The following is a 15,704-nucleotide window of genomic DNA, read 5'->3' on the forward strand; positions in this document are numbered from 1 at the left end:
GGTTTAGAAAAGGTGTGTGGCTCTTAAAATAAATGAGATGTCCTCAATTTACCTTCCTTACTCTCCACTCCGTGTTTTGCTCAGCAGTTATATTATATTACCTTACTTGAACCTGATTTCCAGGTCAGCAGCTATTTCCAGAACTATTGTGTGGAGTCAAGGGTCATGGTATGCTGTCAGGTAGGCTAAAGATAAAAAAAAGAAGAAACCAGATTCCACAGTAGTAATGCAGAGATTTAAGTTTTGCTGTCTGATCTCAAATATTCTAATACTTGACTATAGTGTAGGAGTCAGGAACTGGAGGTGCCTGGGCCAAATCCAGAGCCTAAAAGGTGCTGACTTCTCCTACTCATTCCCTCTGCTGCCAGTTTTAGAGGCAAAGAAGTGTGGAGAAAGCACTTGCTGGAAAGCAGCTTTAGGTAGTGAGGGTTGAGGTGCTGCTTCCACTTTTTAAAGTGGATTTCTAGGAATATAAAACTGATTGTTTGCTGGGCTACAGATTGAGCAGTACTGTTCGATTATACTATTATTCAGAATCACAGCCATATTTTTGCCCCTTGTTGTATTTGTTGATATCAAACATGTTTGTTTGTTTATCCATGTTCCTGTCCTCTTGTAAATCTCTAGTAAGCAGACATTAACTGGGAAGACAGTTCAGTTTAGTTTTAGTGATGCCCATAGTCAGTGGTTTGGATCCAGACTACATGTGGACTGAGTTCTACCCATGGGACTCTTCCACTAGAATAAAGGGGAGGAGATGAGTTTCACCTATTTCCCCCTGTGCCCCCTGAAAAGCTTCTCCAGTCGGTCAAGAGACCTTGAACTGTGTAGGAGGTAGTGTACATCCATGAAGGAAGGAGCCTTTCTATTTGTGGAAGGTAAGCCTGGATCCAACCCAATGTTTATAAAATTCTTCTTGAAAGCTTTATTAAAAAAAGGATGTTTATATCTTTTCTAGAAGATTGGAGTGTGTTGAAATGGAGAACAGTTTTTATTCAAGTTAAGCAAATTATATTTACTGCTGGGATTAGCTGTATTTGTGGTAGATAGTAGCCATCCAAACATTATTAATTTCATCTGTAAGGCCGACCACCTGCTTACTTGATCCTTTCCCTTCTTGGCTCATTATGGGCTGTAGAGAGAGATTGGGTGAGGGGATCAGGGCGGTGGTGAACGCCTCCCTTGAGGAGGGAGTGATGCCATCAGCCCTCAAGGAGGCAGCCCTCCTTGGGTTCCCAAGTTCTGAACAACTTTCGCCAAGTCTCGAATCTGCCATTTTGGGGCAAAGTGATTGAGCAAGTGGTGGCGATGCAGTTGAAGGCACGCTTGGAAGAAGCCGATTATATAGATCCATTTCAGTCGGGCTTGAGGCCTGGGCATGGGACAGAAATGGCCTTGGTCACCTTGGTGGATGATAGGAGGAGGGCTCTGGATAGGTGCGAATGCTCCTTCCTTGTTCTCCTCAACCTCTCAGTGGCTCATGTGTGGGGTGCCACAGGGTTCCATCCTCTCCCCGATGCTATTTCATATCTATGTGAAGCCGCTGGGGGCTATCATCAGGAGGTTTGGGGTACGATGTCATCAATATGCGGATGACACGCAGCTCTACCTCTCGTTCAAATCTTCACCAAGGTTGGCCGTAGAATCCCTGTCCAAATGTCTGGAGACGGTGAGTGGCTGGATGGGGAGGAATAAGCTGAAGCTGAACCCTGACAAGACTGAGGTACTTTTGGTGGGAGACAAGAGGAGATTGAGGGATGTTGACGTGGTGTTGAATGGGGTACGGCTACCCTTGAAAGACCAGGTCTGCAGCCTGGGGGTCATTTTAGACTCCAAGCTGTCCATGGAGGCTCAGGTGTCAGCTGTGAGCCAGACAGTGCTGTATCAACTCTATCTGATACTGTGGCTGCGCCCCTACCTTCCTGACCATCTGCTCCCATCGGTAGTACATGCCCTGGTCTCCTCTCGTTTAGACTACTGTAATGCGCTCTATGTGGGGTTACCCTTGAAGATGGTTCAGAAGCTGCAGCTGGTGCAGAACACGGCGGCTTGCCTGATTAAAGGCAGCCACCGGCAAGATCACATCACTCCAGTGCTGAAGGAGTTGCACTGGTTACCAGTTGTTTTCCGGGCAAAATTCAAGGTGTTGGTTTTGACCTTTAAAACCCTATATGGTTCCAGCCCAGCGTATCTTAAGGAGTGCCTCCAGCAGCACCAGACAGGCTGCTTAACAAAATGAGCCTCGGATGGCCTTCTCTCTGTCCCATCAGCCAGGATAGCTAGACCAGTGCGGAGGAGGGAGAGGGCCTTCTCTGTGGTGGCCCCCACTCTGTGGAACTCCCTCCCTAGGGAACTCCGCCATGCCCCCTCTTTAATGAGCTCTGCCACGCAGTAAAAATGTGGTTCAGGCAGGCATTTGGGGTGGGTTAGGGTATTTTTAGAAATATGATGTTTTAAAGTAGAATTTTTTTTTTTTTTAAATTGTATTGCTGTACATCACCCAGAGTGGCTGGGTGACCAGCCAGATGGGCGATTAATAAATTTAATAAATAAAAATAAATTATAGAAGTTTGTAATTTGTTAAGTTGATAGGATTGCTTGCTAATGGTTATATGATGATCCTGGTTGGGGCAGGGGAGGAATGTGCCTTCTGTTGAGGCTTTTGTAATTTGATTCCTTAATTAAGCAATCTCTCTTCAGTTTGCTTTCATATTGTCTAATTTTCCTAGTTGTCTGGTTAAGGTCTGGATAAGTTCATGTCTTATTGACTGTTTGATCTGCTTAGATGTGCGCTAAGGCTTGTAGTGTGTTAGACTAGAGCAGCCTTCCCCAGCCTGGACTCCTCCAGATGGTTTGGCTTACAACTCCCATCAGCCCCAGCCAGCATGGGCAGTGTTCAGTGATGATAGGAGTTTTAGTCCAAAACATCTGGATGGACCCAGTTTGGAGAAGGCTGGGTTAGAGTCTTCCAAGGCCTTTCCAGAATTACCTTGCTGCATCAAAACAAAAGTAATTTACAAAAGGATTACTGGCCTTCATTAGTGGCCTGAAAGATGCACATGGTTAGAGCTAGCCACCCTCTGTTTTTTTCTCCCCAGTGTTTGGTAATATGAGATATTTTGCTTCTGAAGATGGAGATGCTTGTTTTTACTCTTATCGGTTGTAGCTGCTGATAAACCAGTTCTTCATTTATTTGTCTAATCCTTTTTTAAAGACCATCTAAACTTGTAGCCAACAGCACATAAGCTGCATAAAGAACTAACTGCAAGCACAGTGGATGTACAGGATCTTTAGCTAAGTGTATCTGCCTTGAGTATGTTGCATTTTCACGGCTCTCAAACAATATGTTGTTCCTGGGGAAATACGTTCTTGTTTTCTAGCTTGCCTTTATTTTGTGATGTACTGCTATCTGGAATAGAGGTGTGTGAGTATGGACAGTGATGTGGAGTGTGACAACTCCCCTGCTCTTTCCCACATAAACTACCACAATTCAGGATGTCTTTCTTAAGAGCAAGTTCAAACAGGTATTTTCACTGATGCATGGAGTTGCACTGAGGCATGCATGCTCCATGACTGTGTGAATTAGGATTCAGGAGTTCAGAAGTAAGTTTTTGCAGCAGCAGCTCTAGTATTGCAGTGACATCAGAAACTTATCCAGAAGTGTATTTGTCTACTTTTGCCTCACAGAGTGCTTTCTCCTGTGTGCATTAACACACAAGGATGATTACATGGGGAACAGATGACCACAACGTTTCCTGTGAAGTGGCTCTTAAATAATGCTAATATAAGCAGGTCACTGAACAGTTGCACGGTACCATGCTTTTTCGTAATCACCACTTCTTGAGTTTTCAGTGTTCACGGATATCTATTGGAATAACATAAATAAGACAAATATTGCAAATCAGTTTAGTCCATCCCTGAAAAAAGAGTTAACAGATAATGTGGCTAGCATAGTCTAATTTAGTTATTTGTTGCCATCACTGTGTTCTGAGTATATTTTCCGCATTGACTCTTCCCATGTAATGTTAACGGTCTTTTGTGTACTACTTGTTAAGCTATAAATATTTACTCAGTTTCGGTCATGAGTGGAGTGAGCTCTCCAAATGGTTAGGAAGGCGCCCTATTAAACAGTGAAGTTCCAAGAAGTTTGTTGTATGATCTTAACTGCTGTTTCTGCTACACAGTGATGTTAGTTAGCATATTTTTTTTCTTCTTTATTGACAGACTGGTGAATTTTCAGCTCGTTTCCTTCTGAAATTGCCGGTGGACTTCAGCAACATCCCCATTTACCTTCTCAAGGTAAAATAAACCACCACAATGTTAGGTAACATATTCTATAGAAGAATCTGAATTGAGACATTCAGTGTTCAATTACTTGCTAATTTCCCCCAGGAGTAAAACATAGAAAATTCCGTAAGGAAGTGATAGTTCGTTATTTTAAAAGACTTGGTTGGCTTGTGTGTGGGAAAACTACTACTGGAATGATTTTAAATTCCAGTAATACTGATAATTTGACTAGGAGTCTAAAATGATGAATGACTACTTTCAGCCTCACTTTAACATTTCATTCTATACGCAACTCTATATCACTTTCTTGTCTTTACTGTCTATTTTGGCACACCTTCTCTTGCAAGAAATGAAATTAGTTTAATTACCAGCATGTGAATACACTCTTTCTAAATTTACAAACAGGCCTTCAGTAGTTTTCAACATGACATTTAATATCCGAATAGACTTAAAAATCAGAAGAGTCTGCTTAAGCCTTTGAAATTTTGTCACCGAGTCAACAAGCTAACTGAGGAGGAGGTGCACATACGAACTTTCCTGTAGTTGCTAAAGCTACTGAACAAGAGCCAAGGAAATTGTATCTGCTCTATCTTTCAATGTATTCTTAAGGAAACAAAAAAGGAAAATATATACATAACTTAGATAATTATCAAACTCTTTGGCAACTATGTAGAGCTGAAAGAAGAATTGGGCTTTAAATGAAGGAACAGAAAATGCAGCTTTCTCCCGTATGTTTTGGTTTTGGGTGGGTTTTTTAATGATTGTAAACCAACCCAAGGGCATCCGCCAATTGGGTGACATAGAGATTTAATTAAATAAATAAATAATAAATGTATAAATAAATAACTTTAAGACCTTCAGATGCCTCGTTCTGAGTGGGAGAAGACCGAGGGCTTATATACTTGCTGTCCATGATTTACCACTTGCAGCTGAGTCGTCTTTTTCTTTGGCTACAGCCAGTCTTCTTCCTCATGTGTAGACCCTTGTCTTGAATAAAACCTGGGCAAAAGAGTATTCTGGTGGCCAAGTGGGTGCTCTGACGACTACTCAGAGTGCCCCACCTTGTCTGTTGCTGCTGGTTCTCTGGAGAGCCATGGGACGAGTCAGGAACCATAGCGGGGCGCAGGGTGGGGTTGAAGAGATTAGTTGGGACCTCAGACAAGCCATCCCTGCAACAAGACTCTTCAGGTTGCCCCATGTATTCTGTGGGAGTGGAGTTTGCTGAGGAATCTGAATCTTTCTCTGAATAGGTCTCCCCTGGGCTTGGGTTGGCCAGGAGCCTTCTGTTGTGGAATGTGGTACTCTGAAACAAAGGGATGTAACTGATGACTGAAAATTCCGTGGAAATAAAATACCGTGTCCAGTTCTAAACCAAAATACTGAACATAAGAAGATATGGCCAACCGTTTATCAATATCCATTTTGGTCAAGCTGCTTTGATAAAGCATATCAGGAGAGAATTCTTGAAGATTTAATGATCACTTGGAAGTTTTTGATAGACTGCAAGCATATTATCACTATGAAAGCATAGTGTCCAAAGAAATGAGGGAAATCTGGGACTTGAAGGTAGAATTGACAATTCATCATGTATTGGGCGAGTCCTGGAAGACTAGTTGTATCCCTATCAGTGGTCATCTGGCACTTATTTAGTTAATTTAAATGCTTCTAAAACCTTCATTAAGTTCCATCAGATTCAACTGTGATAGAAATAGATGCATTATTGAAATGCAAATACAAAGACATAAATGTTGTCAAAGAGATATTTTAGGACCTAACATTTAGGTAATGAAAAGGCAGAAATTGGACTATTTTACTGGATATGTTGTAGAGTTTTGACCCTTAGGCTGCAATCTTATGCACTTATCCAGGACTAAGCCCCATTGAACTCAATAGCACTTACTTCTGAGGAGATATGTAAAGGATTGTGCTGTTAAAATTTTTCTAGTTACCTTCAGAATGAAGGAATTAAGCCATAAATATTGTAGTCAAAACAATTCTTCTCATTCCTGTGAATCGGGTGTGTTGAAAATATGCTTGCACACTGAGTATGTTTCTGATTTAATAATATGTGTGGGAGTAAGTGTTTTCAGAATGAAAGCTTGTGTTACGGTCTTACAAAGCTCTGGTGCCAAGTCTGTAAGAACACAGTGAATGTATCTTGAAGACATTTTCTGCAAGTACAGGCTACTGTTGCCATCATTGCATTGCTTTTTGTAGGTGCTGATTTTGGATGGCTTCACAATGTGAAAAGAACTTGATACAGACTCATGGAAGAAGTTTTTACTGCATTGTTCCTTTAAAATGTCTAAAGGTCCAACAGTGTCATGAACTTCAGAAATTAAATACCTTTCCCCTTCTATTTTTTTCTGAATTCTATTTATAAAGTAAGAACTACTGTAATTGCTAAGAACTGACTGGAACCATGCTGTCAATATCCAACCCAAAGGAATATGTGCAGCCTTATCAAATAAGTTACACTTTTATGACTGTTTAAAATGAATACCCAGAAGTCCAATGAAATGTTAAGATATTTTTCTGCCTGAAATTAAATACTTGATTTACTGTTCAGTTTACCGTAACTATTAAATAACTGAGGCTTAAATAAATTGAGAATCTTAAGAGTCACCATTTTAATATCTTGCAACATTATTGCCAAAGAACTGAATGCTTACCATTTCCTCATTGGTCTGGTTCATGGCAAGTTGAAATCTCTGTGTTGACGACAGCTGGTTTGGACCAGCTCCTAAAACCTTTGAGTTCTGTTTACTGTGGTATCCAATAATCCTTGACATAGGGTAGATGATACTGCTTCTGAAATCATGTACTTTAAGCTCTTATATCTGTAAGGGACAAAGCATCATAGAGCTTCAGTATCCCATGTGCATCCTGTCATTCATTTATTCATTCTTTCTTTCAGTGATTGATTGATTGATTGATTGATTGTACTGGGAAAGGCTTCCACTTGAGATCTTGGAAAGCAGGTGCTGAGTGATCCAAGTGATCATAAAAATCTTCAAGAATTCTCTCCTGATATGCTTTATCAAAGCAGCCTGACCAAAATGGATAATGATAAATGGTTGGTCATATCTTCTTATGTTCAATATTTTGGTTTAGAACTGGACATGGTATTTTATTTCCATTTTAATTTTCAGTCATCAGTTACATGCCTTTGTTTCAGAGCACCACATTCCGGCTATACTATTTGTATAGTGCCAGATATTTCATCTACATATTTGGGGGACAAGTTAGGTTTTAGTCATTCTCTCTTAGCAGTCTTCCTGCAAGCACTACCTCTGTTGGTTTTTGTCAGACCCCTCACAAGTCCCATGTGAAAGATGTGGAGCGGATACCAGTTCTTACTTGCACCTCCCTGGCAGTTGCAAAGATTCAGGAGTGAGAGTGACTCCTTTCATGGACACTTGAAATTCTTCACCTTGCTTTCACCTTCTCTACATAAGCTCTTATAATGGCTCAGTTGGCACTCTGCTGGCAGTGTTTCTTAGCTGCTGAGGGAACTGTTTAAGGCTGCTTCATTTACTGTAGATGCTGAAGCAGCCAGAGACAACAGGGGATATGCCTTAAGGCCCTAGAAAAAGTTCTAAATCTGGTATGAGGCAGGAGAACCAGCATTTTCAATTAGTCCCTGAGGGGCTGTATTGTGGCCCTGCTTTTTCCACCAATTTTATTTACCTAGATGAAGAGATTCTGCCCAACCAATGTTCTTGGGCATCTGGGATCATAGCTCTGTAGTAGAACATGCACTCAGCATGTGGGAGGTCCCAGGTTTAGTCCCTAGCATCTCTAAAAGCTATTGGGTAACAGTACTGGGAAAGACTTCCACCTGAGATCTTGGAAAGCAGGTGCTAGCTACTTGTATGTTTCTGTTTCTACTCTGGGACCAAACTCCTTCCTGGCAGTCTAGAGCTGCTACCTGTACTGAACACAAAATTAACTTTTAAAAAAGTCAATCTATACTCAAAACAGAATGCAAGTGCCATTATACTGGGAATGTTTGACCTCTTGGCGCTGGATATTTGTGATATTAAGACTGTAACCCCAAGTTACTGGAGAGATTCACTGAAATTCACTGAGATTCATTAAGAATATCATCTGGGCATAATTACAGTTCTTCAAAATAGGCCTCGCTGCTGTTTAATATAGATCCATCATAACAATGGAAAAAGTTAAATTTCATTTGACTTTGAGACTGGCATTTATTGAAGTTGCTCTTGATGTTGGGGAATGATAGTTACATCTGAACAAAAATATCCAATAGACTGGTTACATTAATAGATATGGAGAAATGGATGGATACAGGATACAGTACATGCTTTGTCTGTCTTGAACTGGACTATTTTCAGGCAGAGATCATATACTGATGTATAAGGAAAAAACATTTTGAGAGAACATGTTTGCTTTTAGACCTCATGTGTGGCCTGGCTATTTGTATAAAATGCTTTGATCCAGATAAGAGAGAGAAAAAGGTGCTGCCATTAAGTAATAACCTTTAATTATTTTTATGGCCATTGCATTCTTGTCTCATAATTCAGCATTTATATTACTACTATACTGAACTGGCACAAATTGCAGGTTCAGACAAGATGGTGAATCTGATTCAAGTAGTGCAATGTGGTGTGTTTGCAAACACACCCATATGATGAATAGGGCTTATGAAAGTAAAGAATGGTTCAGTACATTTGTCTTTTCTAAAAATAAAAAATAAAATCCCAACTTGATTATATTTTAAAATACCAAAATGTTTCCTTTTTATAATGGACAGATCTAGATTTAATATGATCTGTATATAAACATGTCGAACCTTTTCTAGTGAAGATGCTACTTTCTCCCTGCCCGAAGCCTTTCAGTGTGTTGTGTTGTATATGGTGGCTGGGAATAGGGATTACGGGACAGAGAAGCAAGGAACAAGTCTGCAGGAGCTCACCATTTTAGAGTTTGCATAGAGCTAGGCATCTGAAGCAACGCTGGGTCTAAATGGCCACTTCTGAATTGAGATCCTTCCCTCATTTTGAAATACTGATAAAAAAAATATAATGGGAAGTGGATGTAAACCAGCTAATCGCTTTTATGATACAAGAACAAGTGAGGACACAAGAATATATGAATGTATTATAGTTGTTGGTAAAACTACTTTTGTACATATAAACTTTATGCTGTTTATATGCCTCCATGGCTTTTGGAAAGAAGGGGAGTGGTGTAGTCATCTTCCTAGAGAATCATGTCTTGGTGAGGAGTGTGTTTTCTCCCAAATGTCCATGAGATTTCTATTTGTTTATATGAGGAAGTTGTGTTGAGATTCAGTATTCGTGTAAGTTGTTTGGAAGTTAGAGGTAATTGAGGTATCTAGATAGAGTGCAGATGCTTTTTGCTTGCAGAAACACAATCATCGTTGTCGTCATCTCAGCCCTCCTGAAGTTTACATCTTCAAAAATTCACCCATGGACCTGCAGTTGAAGCTTCAGTTAGAACAAAATAACTGTGTGTGCCCATTTAGTAGGGCAAGAAGAGCCAGTGTTCTCTAAGAGCCAGTGTTCTTAGAGCCAGCGTTCCTCATTGTTATCACTTGAGTGGATGAGACATATGGAGAAAGCACCAAATGAGAACTATTAGGGTATTATGGCTTGCCCTCCTCTTCATTTTGGGCCATCCTAATCCCTCTTCTATAATGACTAAGGCACCCTGTTCTGCAGGTAATCCCATCATTGCAGATTCTGTTGCCATCTGCAGACAAGATCTTCTCAAATGCTTCTGAGGGTGGGAGAAATGGAGGAGGTATTCTTGGCATGGCGGCATCTTCTGTTCTTAACTAGCAGTGCCCAGCATGGCTCTTGGTGCTGCTCCCAGGTGGACAGAATGGGCTTGGCACTTAGAGCAGAGTGCAGCAAATGGGGCCACCTCTTAATTTGCCTTATCAGTTCTGATGGAACTGGCTTGAGCAAAGCTTAAATGCTGAATGATTATAATTTACTGGCCATGTTCAAACGTCACTTTAAGCCATGGTGGCTTAATAAGCTATTCACAGCAGCTTATTTTTGAAATAGTCCACGATGCCCTGCCACATGACCAGGCTAATAAACTAGTGTGAGTAGCTTATTAAGCTACTGTGTGTAATCTGATTCATCCTCCCCTTGTCCTGCTGCAGTACTCCCACCTGATCACTGGTGCTGTTTCACCCTTTGGCAACATCGCAGCAGCCTGTTTTAACCTTTCACAATATCCCAGTGATGGGGGAGAGATGTGGAGTGAAGTACAGAGGCTTAATTCAGTGCTTCCAGCATCACCCCAACAAGGGGTGGCGGTGGCTCTAAAATGCTGGAACTTGCAGGAACAGGACCAAACTTCATACACAGCTTCCCCTCCCCTAGTCGGGAGGCACCTGATGTACCATCAAAACTCTGTGCCATAACTCACAAAGGAGAGGAAAGCCTGTGTGCACCAAAAAGGGAGTGGTAGCTATACAACTTTGGAGGTTTGCAGGATTGGGTCTAAACTGCACACAGAGCCTCCCCTAGTCGGGAGTAGGGATAGCAGAGAAATCTGCTGTGGATTCAAATCAGGCCAGATTCGTAAGTATTCGACCTGCAAAGTCTGCAGTGGATTTTCCCCACTCACCTCCAGGTCTGTCGGATTTCCTGCGGGGCAGCTCTCCATTCTAAACAGCACTAGGATGCCGCAGAGTCCCTTCCTCCCCGTGCCAGCTGTCAAGGGTTTCCTTAACAGCCAGCGCAGGGAAGAAGGGTCCCAGCATGGCCAGCCCACATGGAGGAGAGCCACCCCACGAAATCTGACGGACGCGGTAAGGCTCCAGGGAAATCCGTGGGACCCCAAGCCACCCAGATTTCCCCACCGCAGAACCCACTCCCCGGACCAGACATCACAGAGTTTGTACACCTCTAGTCAGGAGGCAGCCCATGCCCCATCAAAACCCTATGTGATTACTTGCAAAGGAGTGGAAATCCCATGTGTACCAAAAAGGGTGGTGGCTATAACTCCTTGGAGGTTTGCAGGGTCAGGGCCAAACTTCACACACAGTCTCTCCTAGTCGGGAGGCACCTGGTACACCATCAAAACCCTGCACAATTACCCAAGAGAAGGGTGGCACAAATAAACCCGTGGGGGTTTGCAGGATCAGTACAAAACTCTCAACTGCACATTTCCCCCCATAACCATTGCTGGCATAGATGCCTGTATTGTCCAAAATGGCCGACAAAGTGGAGTTGTGCATTTCACACACACAGAGAGAGCCATTGCTGGCTGAGCCACTTCTGTTTGCTATAGTGCTAAAGGTCTAAAGTAGAATTGCGCAAAAGCCCCCCCATATCCATTGCTGGTATGAAGCTTTTATTGTCTCAAAATCGCTAAAGTGCTATAGAGCATTACAGCGCTGTACAGTGGAGTTGTGCATTTCATCACCACCCACCCACCCACCCACATTGCTGGCAGAGCTGCTTCTGTAGCTGTAGCTCTTTAGCACAAAATACAGTGGAGTTGCGCATCCCTCCCCCCGAGTCATTTTGATTCTTCATGGAAAAGTGACCAGAGAATGAAAAGGGGGTGGAAGCTGTAACTCCCTGACAGTTTGCTGGAATAGGGCAAAATTGCGCAGGTGGAGTGCCTTCATGGGGAGCCTCCAGATACTGTAGTGGATTACTGCAGAACTGCACTTCTTCATGGAAAAGTGAGTGGTTGTTTCCCTATTCCTTCATTTTCCCCTATTTCACAAGTTTCCGAGTTTCAAAGTAGCAATCAGAGAAGCCTGTCATTGTGTAACTTTGCTGTAGCGGGGTTGTACGATAGTGTGAGGTTGTCATTGTACTCAGGGAAAGCTGTCCTTTTGTAACTGTAGCACGGTACCAGGGAAGGCTGTGCTTGTTTGGCTGTGGTTGTCCCTGGGCTGTTTGTCAGATGTCAGAAAAAGGGCTCTGCAGGCTGGAGCAGAATGGCCACAATGGTTTGACTGCTCTTGCCAGGCGACTTCATAGGCGATTGGAATAAGCCACGCTGAGCGCCAAATGACACGATAACCCATAGTGGGTTAAATAACCCTTACTGTAGACCTTGGATTATCAGAGTGGCTTATTTTGGTCAAACAAGCCATCTTAAACAAGATTTAAAAATTCCCAGCAGACAACATGATAATCAACTATGGGTTAAATAAGCCATTGTGGCTTGTTTAACCCATCGTGGTTTATCGTGTCATCCGAACCCAGTCACTGTCTAGCTCAGCAGCAGTATTTTTAATCCATGAAGGGATCCCCTTCCTCCTCTGTGACAAGCAGATACTAGTGGCTTTCAGGCACTAGAACAGCTGTCACCAGGAAGGAATCCAGTCAGATGTTTAAAAGCTATGTCTCTGTCTGATTTTTCATGGGTTTTATCTTCTGCTTTTGAATGTCACAGAAATAAAGCTGCTTTTCCTTGATTGAGGTAAAAGAAAGCCAGAGTAATAAAACACACATACTTGATTAGAAAGTGCATGTGTTTGTTGTAGTTCACTGGAACATGATGTGAATTATCTGCCAGTAAAATGTATGGACAACTGTACTAAAAATATGCAGCTATTCTGAAAATGCAGGAGACACACAATGCTTTGGGCATGTATAGGAAACTACCTTTGGCATTCTCAAGTTGGGAAAACAATTTCATTTTTCTTCATTTTTCCTGGATACTGAGAACAAGGAACTGGTTGGGGAAGTTAGACTGCAGAAGACATGGGAAGTGATCATGAAGTGAGAATTTAAAAATTAGTTACTGAGATGTTCACAATGAATGTATGGGTGATGCCTCTCTCCTAGTGCATTGGTAGGAAAAGTCCAGTGCTTTGGATTTGTGAAATAGTCAAAACTATTCTGCTACAAAAAGAAATAAAAGTCTTGAAAAACAAGACTCTCTTGTTCTGGCTGTACTACTACTACTCCTCTTCCCACCTCTAAAATTCTTTTTCTTTTACCTTGTCATGCAAACATGCCCTCTTTCTGTGTTTTCTTTATGTGTGTATTATTTGAGCCAACAAATTTCCTCTCGTCTACTGAAAAGTGCTTTCAGGTTGTGTAAAATGCTAGACAGATGGGAAAAATCATCTTAGCTGACTGATGTCTCTCTGATGATACATAAACCATCAGTTACTTGTTTGGAAGAACCCTGGGGCTGGTGGGTTGCTTAACCTCAAACAGTGAATACTACAGCAGCTTGTTCCAAATCAGAATTTTCACTGTTTTAGCATTTATAATGTGACTGTTCAACAGAAAACTAATTCCATCTAATTCCAGCCATTCTAATTATGCTTATTTAGATGTTAATGTGCCCACTTCCTGATTTATTAAATTAGATTATCAAGTGTAGGGCATGTTAAATATCTCATTTAAGTCTCATTTATTAAGATTTGAAGCATTCTCTGTCTTATCATATGTTCCATGTTGCCACTGCATATACATGATTCATGTGTACTATGTAGTTTATTCTCATAACATCATGGAAGGCACATCTGCTCCCATTCTAAGGTAATTGTTCAATGAGAAAACCATGAGAAGATGGAAATATGAGAGGAAGGTCAGACAGGAGAAGGTTGTGATAGTGAAGGTGGGAGCTTCATCTGGCTCATGCTGTAGTTGTTGTAGCTAAGGTAGGGATGGGCAGCCTGTGATTCTTGGATCACATGCAGTCCTCTGCAAGCAATCAGTTCATATTTTTGGCAAGAGCAGGCTGACTGGTGAGGAACAGGGAAGAGAAAGTTAAACTATGGAATTTGCTACCGCAGGATGTAGTGATGGCCACCAATTTGGATGGCTTTAAAAGGGGATTAGACAAATTCATAGCAGATAAGGCTATCAAAAGCTACTAGCCGTGATGGCTATTTGCTACCTCCAGTATCAGAGGCAGTATGTCTGTGTACATTATTTGTTGGGGAATATGAGCAGGAGGGTGCTATTGCACTTATGTCCTACTTGTGGGTTTTCCACAGGCAGCTGATTGGCTACTGTGAGAATAGAATGCTGGGCTAGATGAACCTTAGTCTGATCCAACATGGCTCATATGCTCTTAGAGTGAAAAGGGGATGTTGCGCCGGGGAGGGGGCTGTGATCTAGGTCAGCGTTGGCTTTGGCTACGGATAGATTACCCTCAGAGGAATGTGGCCCTCACAAAAAAGGCTCCCCAGCCATGAGCTAAGGGGACAGAAGACATAGTGTAGCACTGTTGAGCCTTCGGTTGTGCAGATGGACCACTCTGTGCCCCCCTCCCCTCTTTCATTCCCATCTTCTGTTAACACTGCAAAAAGCTTTTCCCAGTCATATTATAAAAGTATGATTAGTGCCATTGGTGCATAGCAGTAAGCTGGATCCAGTTCACATGGCCAAGATCAGCTCCATCTAGAATGCTGTTAATAACCTTGGAAGTAGCATTCATGTGGGCAGTGGAAAAGCGTGAAGTGACCTATCCACGGATACAGATACAGTGACCCTGCAAAAATTTCTGTAATCACAGTAGCTGATAGAAGTATCATTGCAATAGTGGGAAGTGCTCCTGGGCCATTGTGGCTGTACCTGTGGACAGGCTGATTCACACACTACATTCTCGCCATCATGGCAAAGCAGGCAGGTAGGCAGGCATTCAAGCACAGATTATCCTAAATGCATGTAGACATGCGTAACCCCCATGCATACTGTGACTTTTCAATTTACTGAAATGGCAGAGCGAACTCCCTGCATCATCACTGCTTCCTCAGTAATATCCCATATTTTTGCACTCTTTGCACTTCTAAGTTAAGAACAGTCATGAATATCTGAGTCATTCTGCATACAGATTCAGATGTCATTACTTGTGTGTGGTGGAGGGTCACAGGCAAGCATTCACCTTGCCTCACAAAGAAAAATTCATTTTTTACAAATGCATGAACTTACTTTAAGAATTGATGAATACATTAATTTCTTTTTTTGTAGCAGGCTCTCTGCCTGATTAATCAATGACCTTATTGTGGTAAGCATTTCTGTCAGGATCTGTCTTGCTAATAACTCTTATTAAGCCTAGAGCATCTGAGGCATCATCTTCCTCTTCAAAGATTGTTAAGTAAAAATAAAAAGTAGTGTTGGGCTAATAATGTGGGTATCACTTGTCCAAGAACGTTAAGAGCTGTGGTCTGATTTTTCTAACCATAAAAGGCGATGTGTTATGTCTTCCTGTTTTGTATCACTGGGAAAGGAGTAAAGCAAACTTTTACTGGAGAAAAATATTTCCGTTCAAAGAGAATGCTATTGAATAATATCCCTGGAAACACAAACACGCACACACGCGCGCACACGCGCACACACACACACACACGAACAAAATAAGTAACCAGGAGCTTCTCCCATTTCTTTAAGCAAAAAGTGGAATTTAATGATTTCTTGAAATTTAAAGGGGGA

General features: G+C 41.9%; 1 protein-coding gene across 28 annotated transcripts in view; it reads left to right on the top strand.

Moving 5' to 3' along the window:
- BABAM2 (BRISC and BRCA1 A complex member 2) overlaps positions 1–15,704 on the top strand; it is a 205,778-nt gene that overhangs the window by 41,275 nt on the left and 148,799 nt on the right. For all 28 annotated transcript variants that reach the window (XR_014786900.1, XR_014786899.1, XR_014786894.1 and 25 more), the window contains one exon: positions 4,225–4,299. Coding sequence is in view for 19 of the 28 variants with exons in the window: in XM_084828564.1 (XP_084684690.1) it covers positions 4,225–4,299 (75 nt within the window). In the remaining 9 variants the exon portion in view is untranslated. The remainder of the gene's footprint in view (positions 1–4,224; positions 4,300–15,704) is intronic.

This window comes from Heloderma suspectum, chromosome 1 (assembly GCF_057233095.1).
Source record: "Heloderma suspectum isolate Gila_16-S chromosome 1, 16-S_ref, whole genome shotgun sequence".
Classification (NCBI taxonomy): domain Eukaryota; kingdom Metazoa; phylum Chordata; class Lepidosauria; order Squamata; family Helodermatidae; genus Heloderma; species Heloderma suspectum.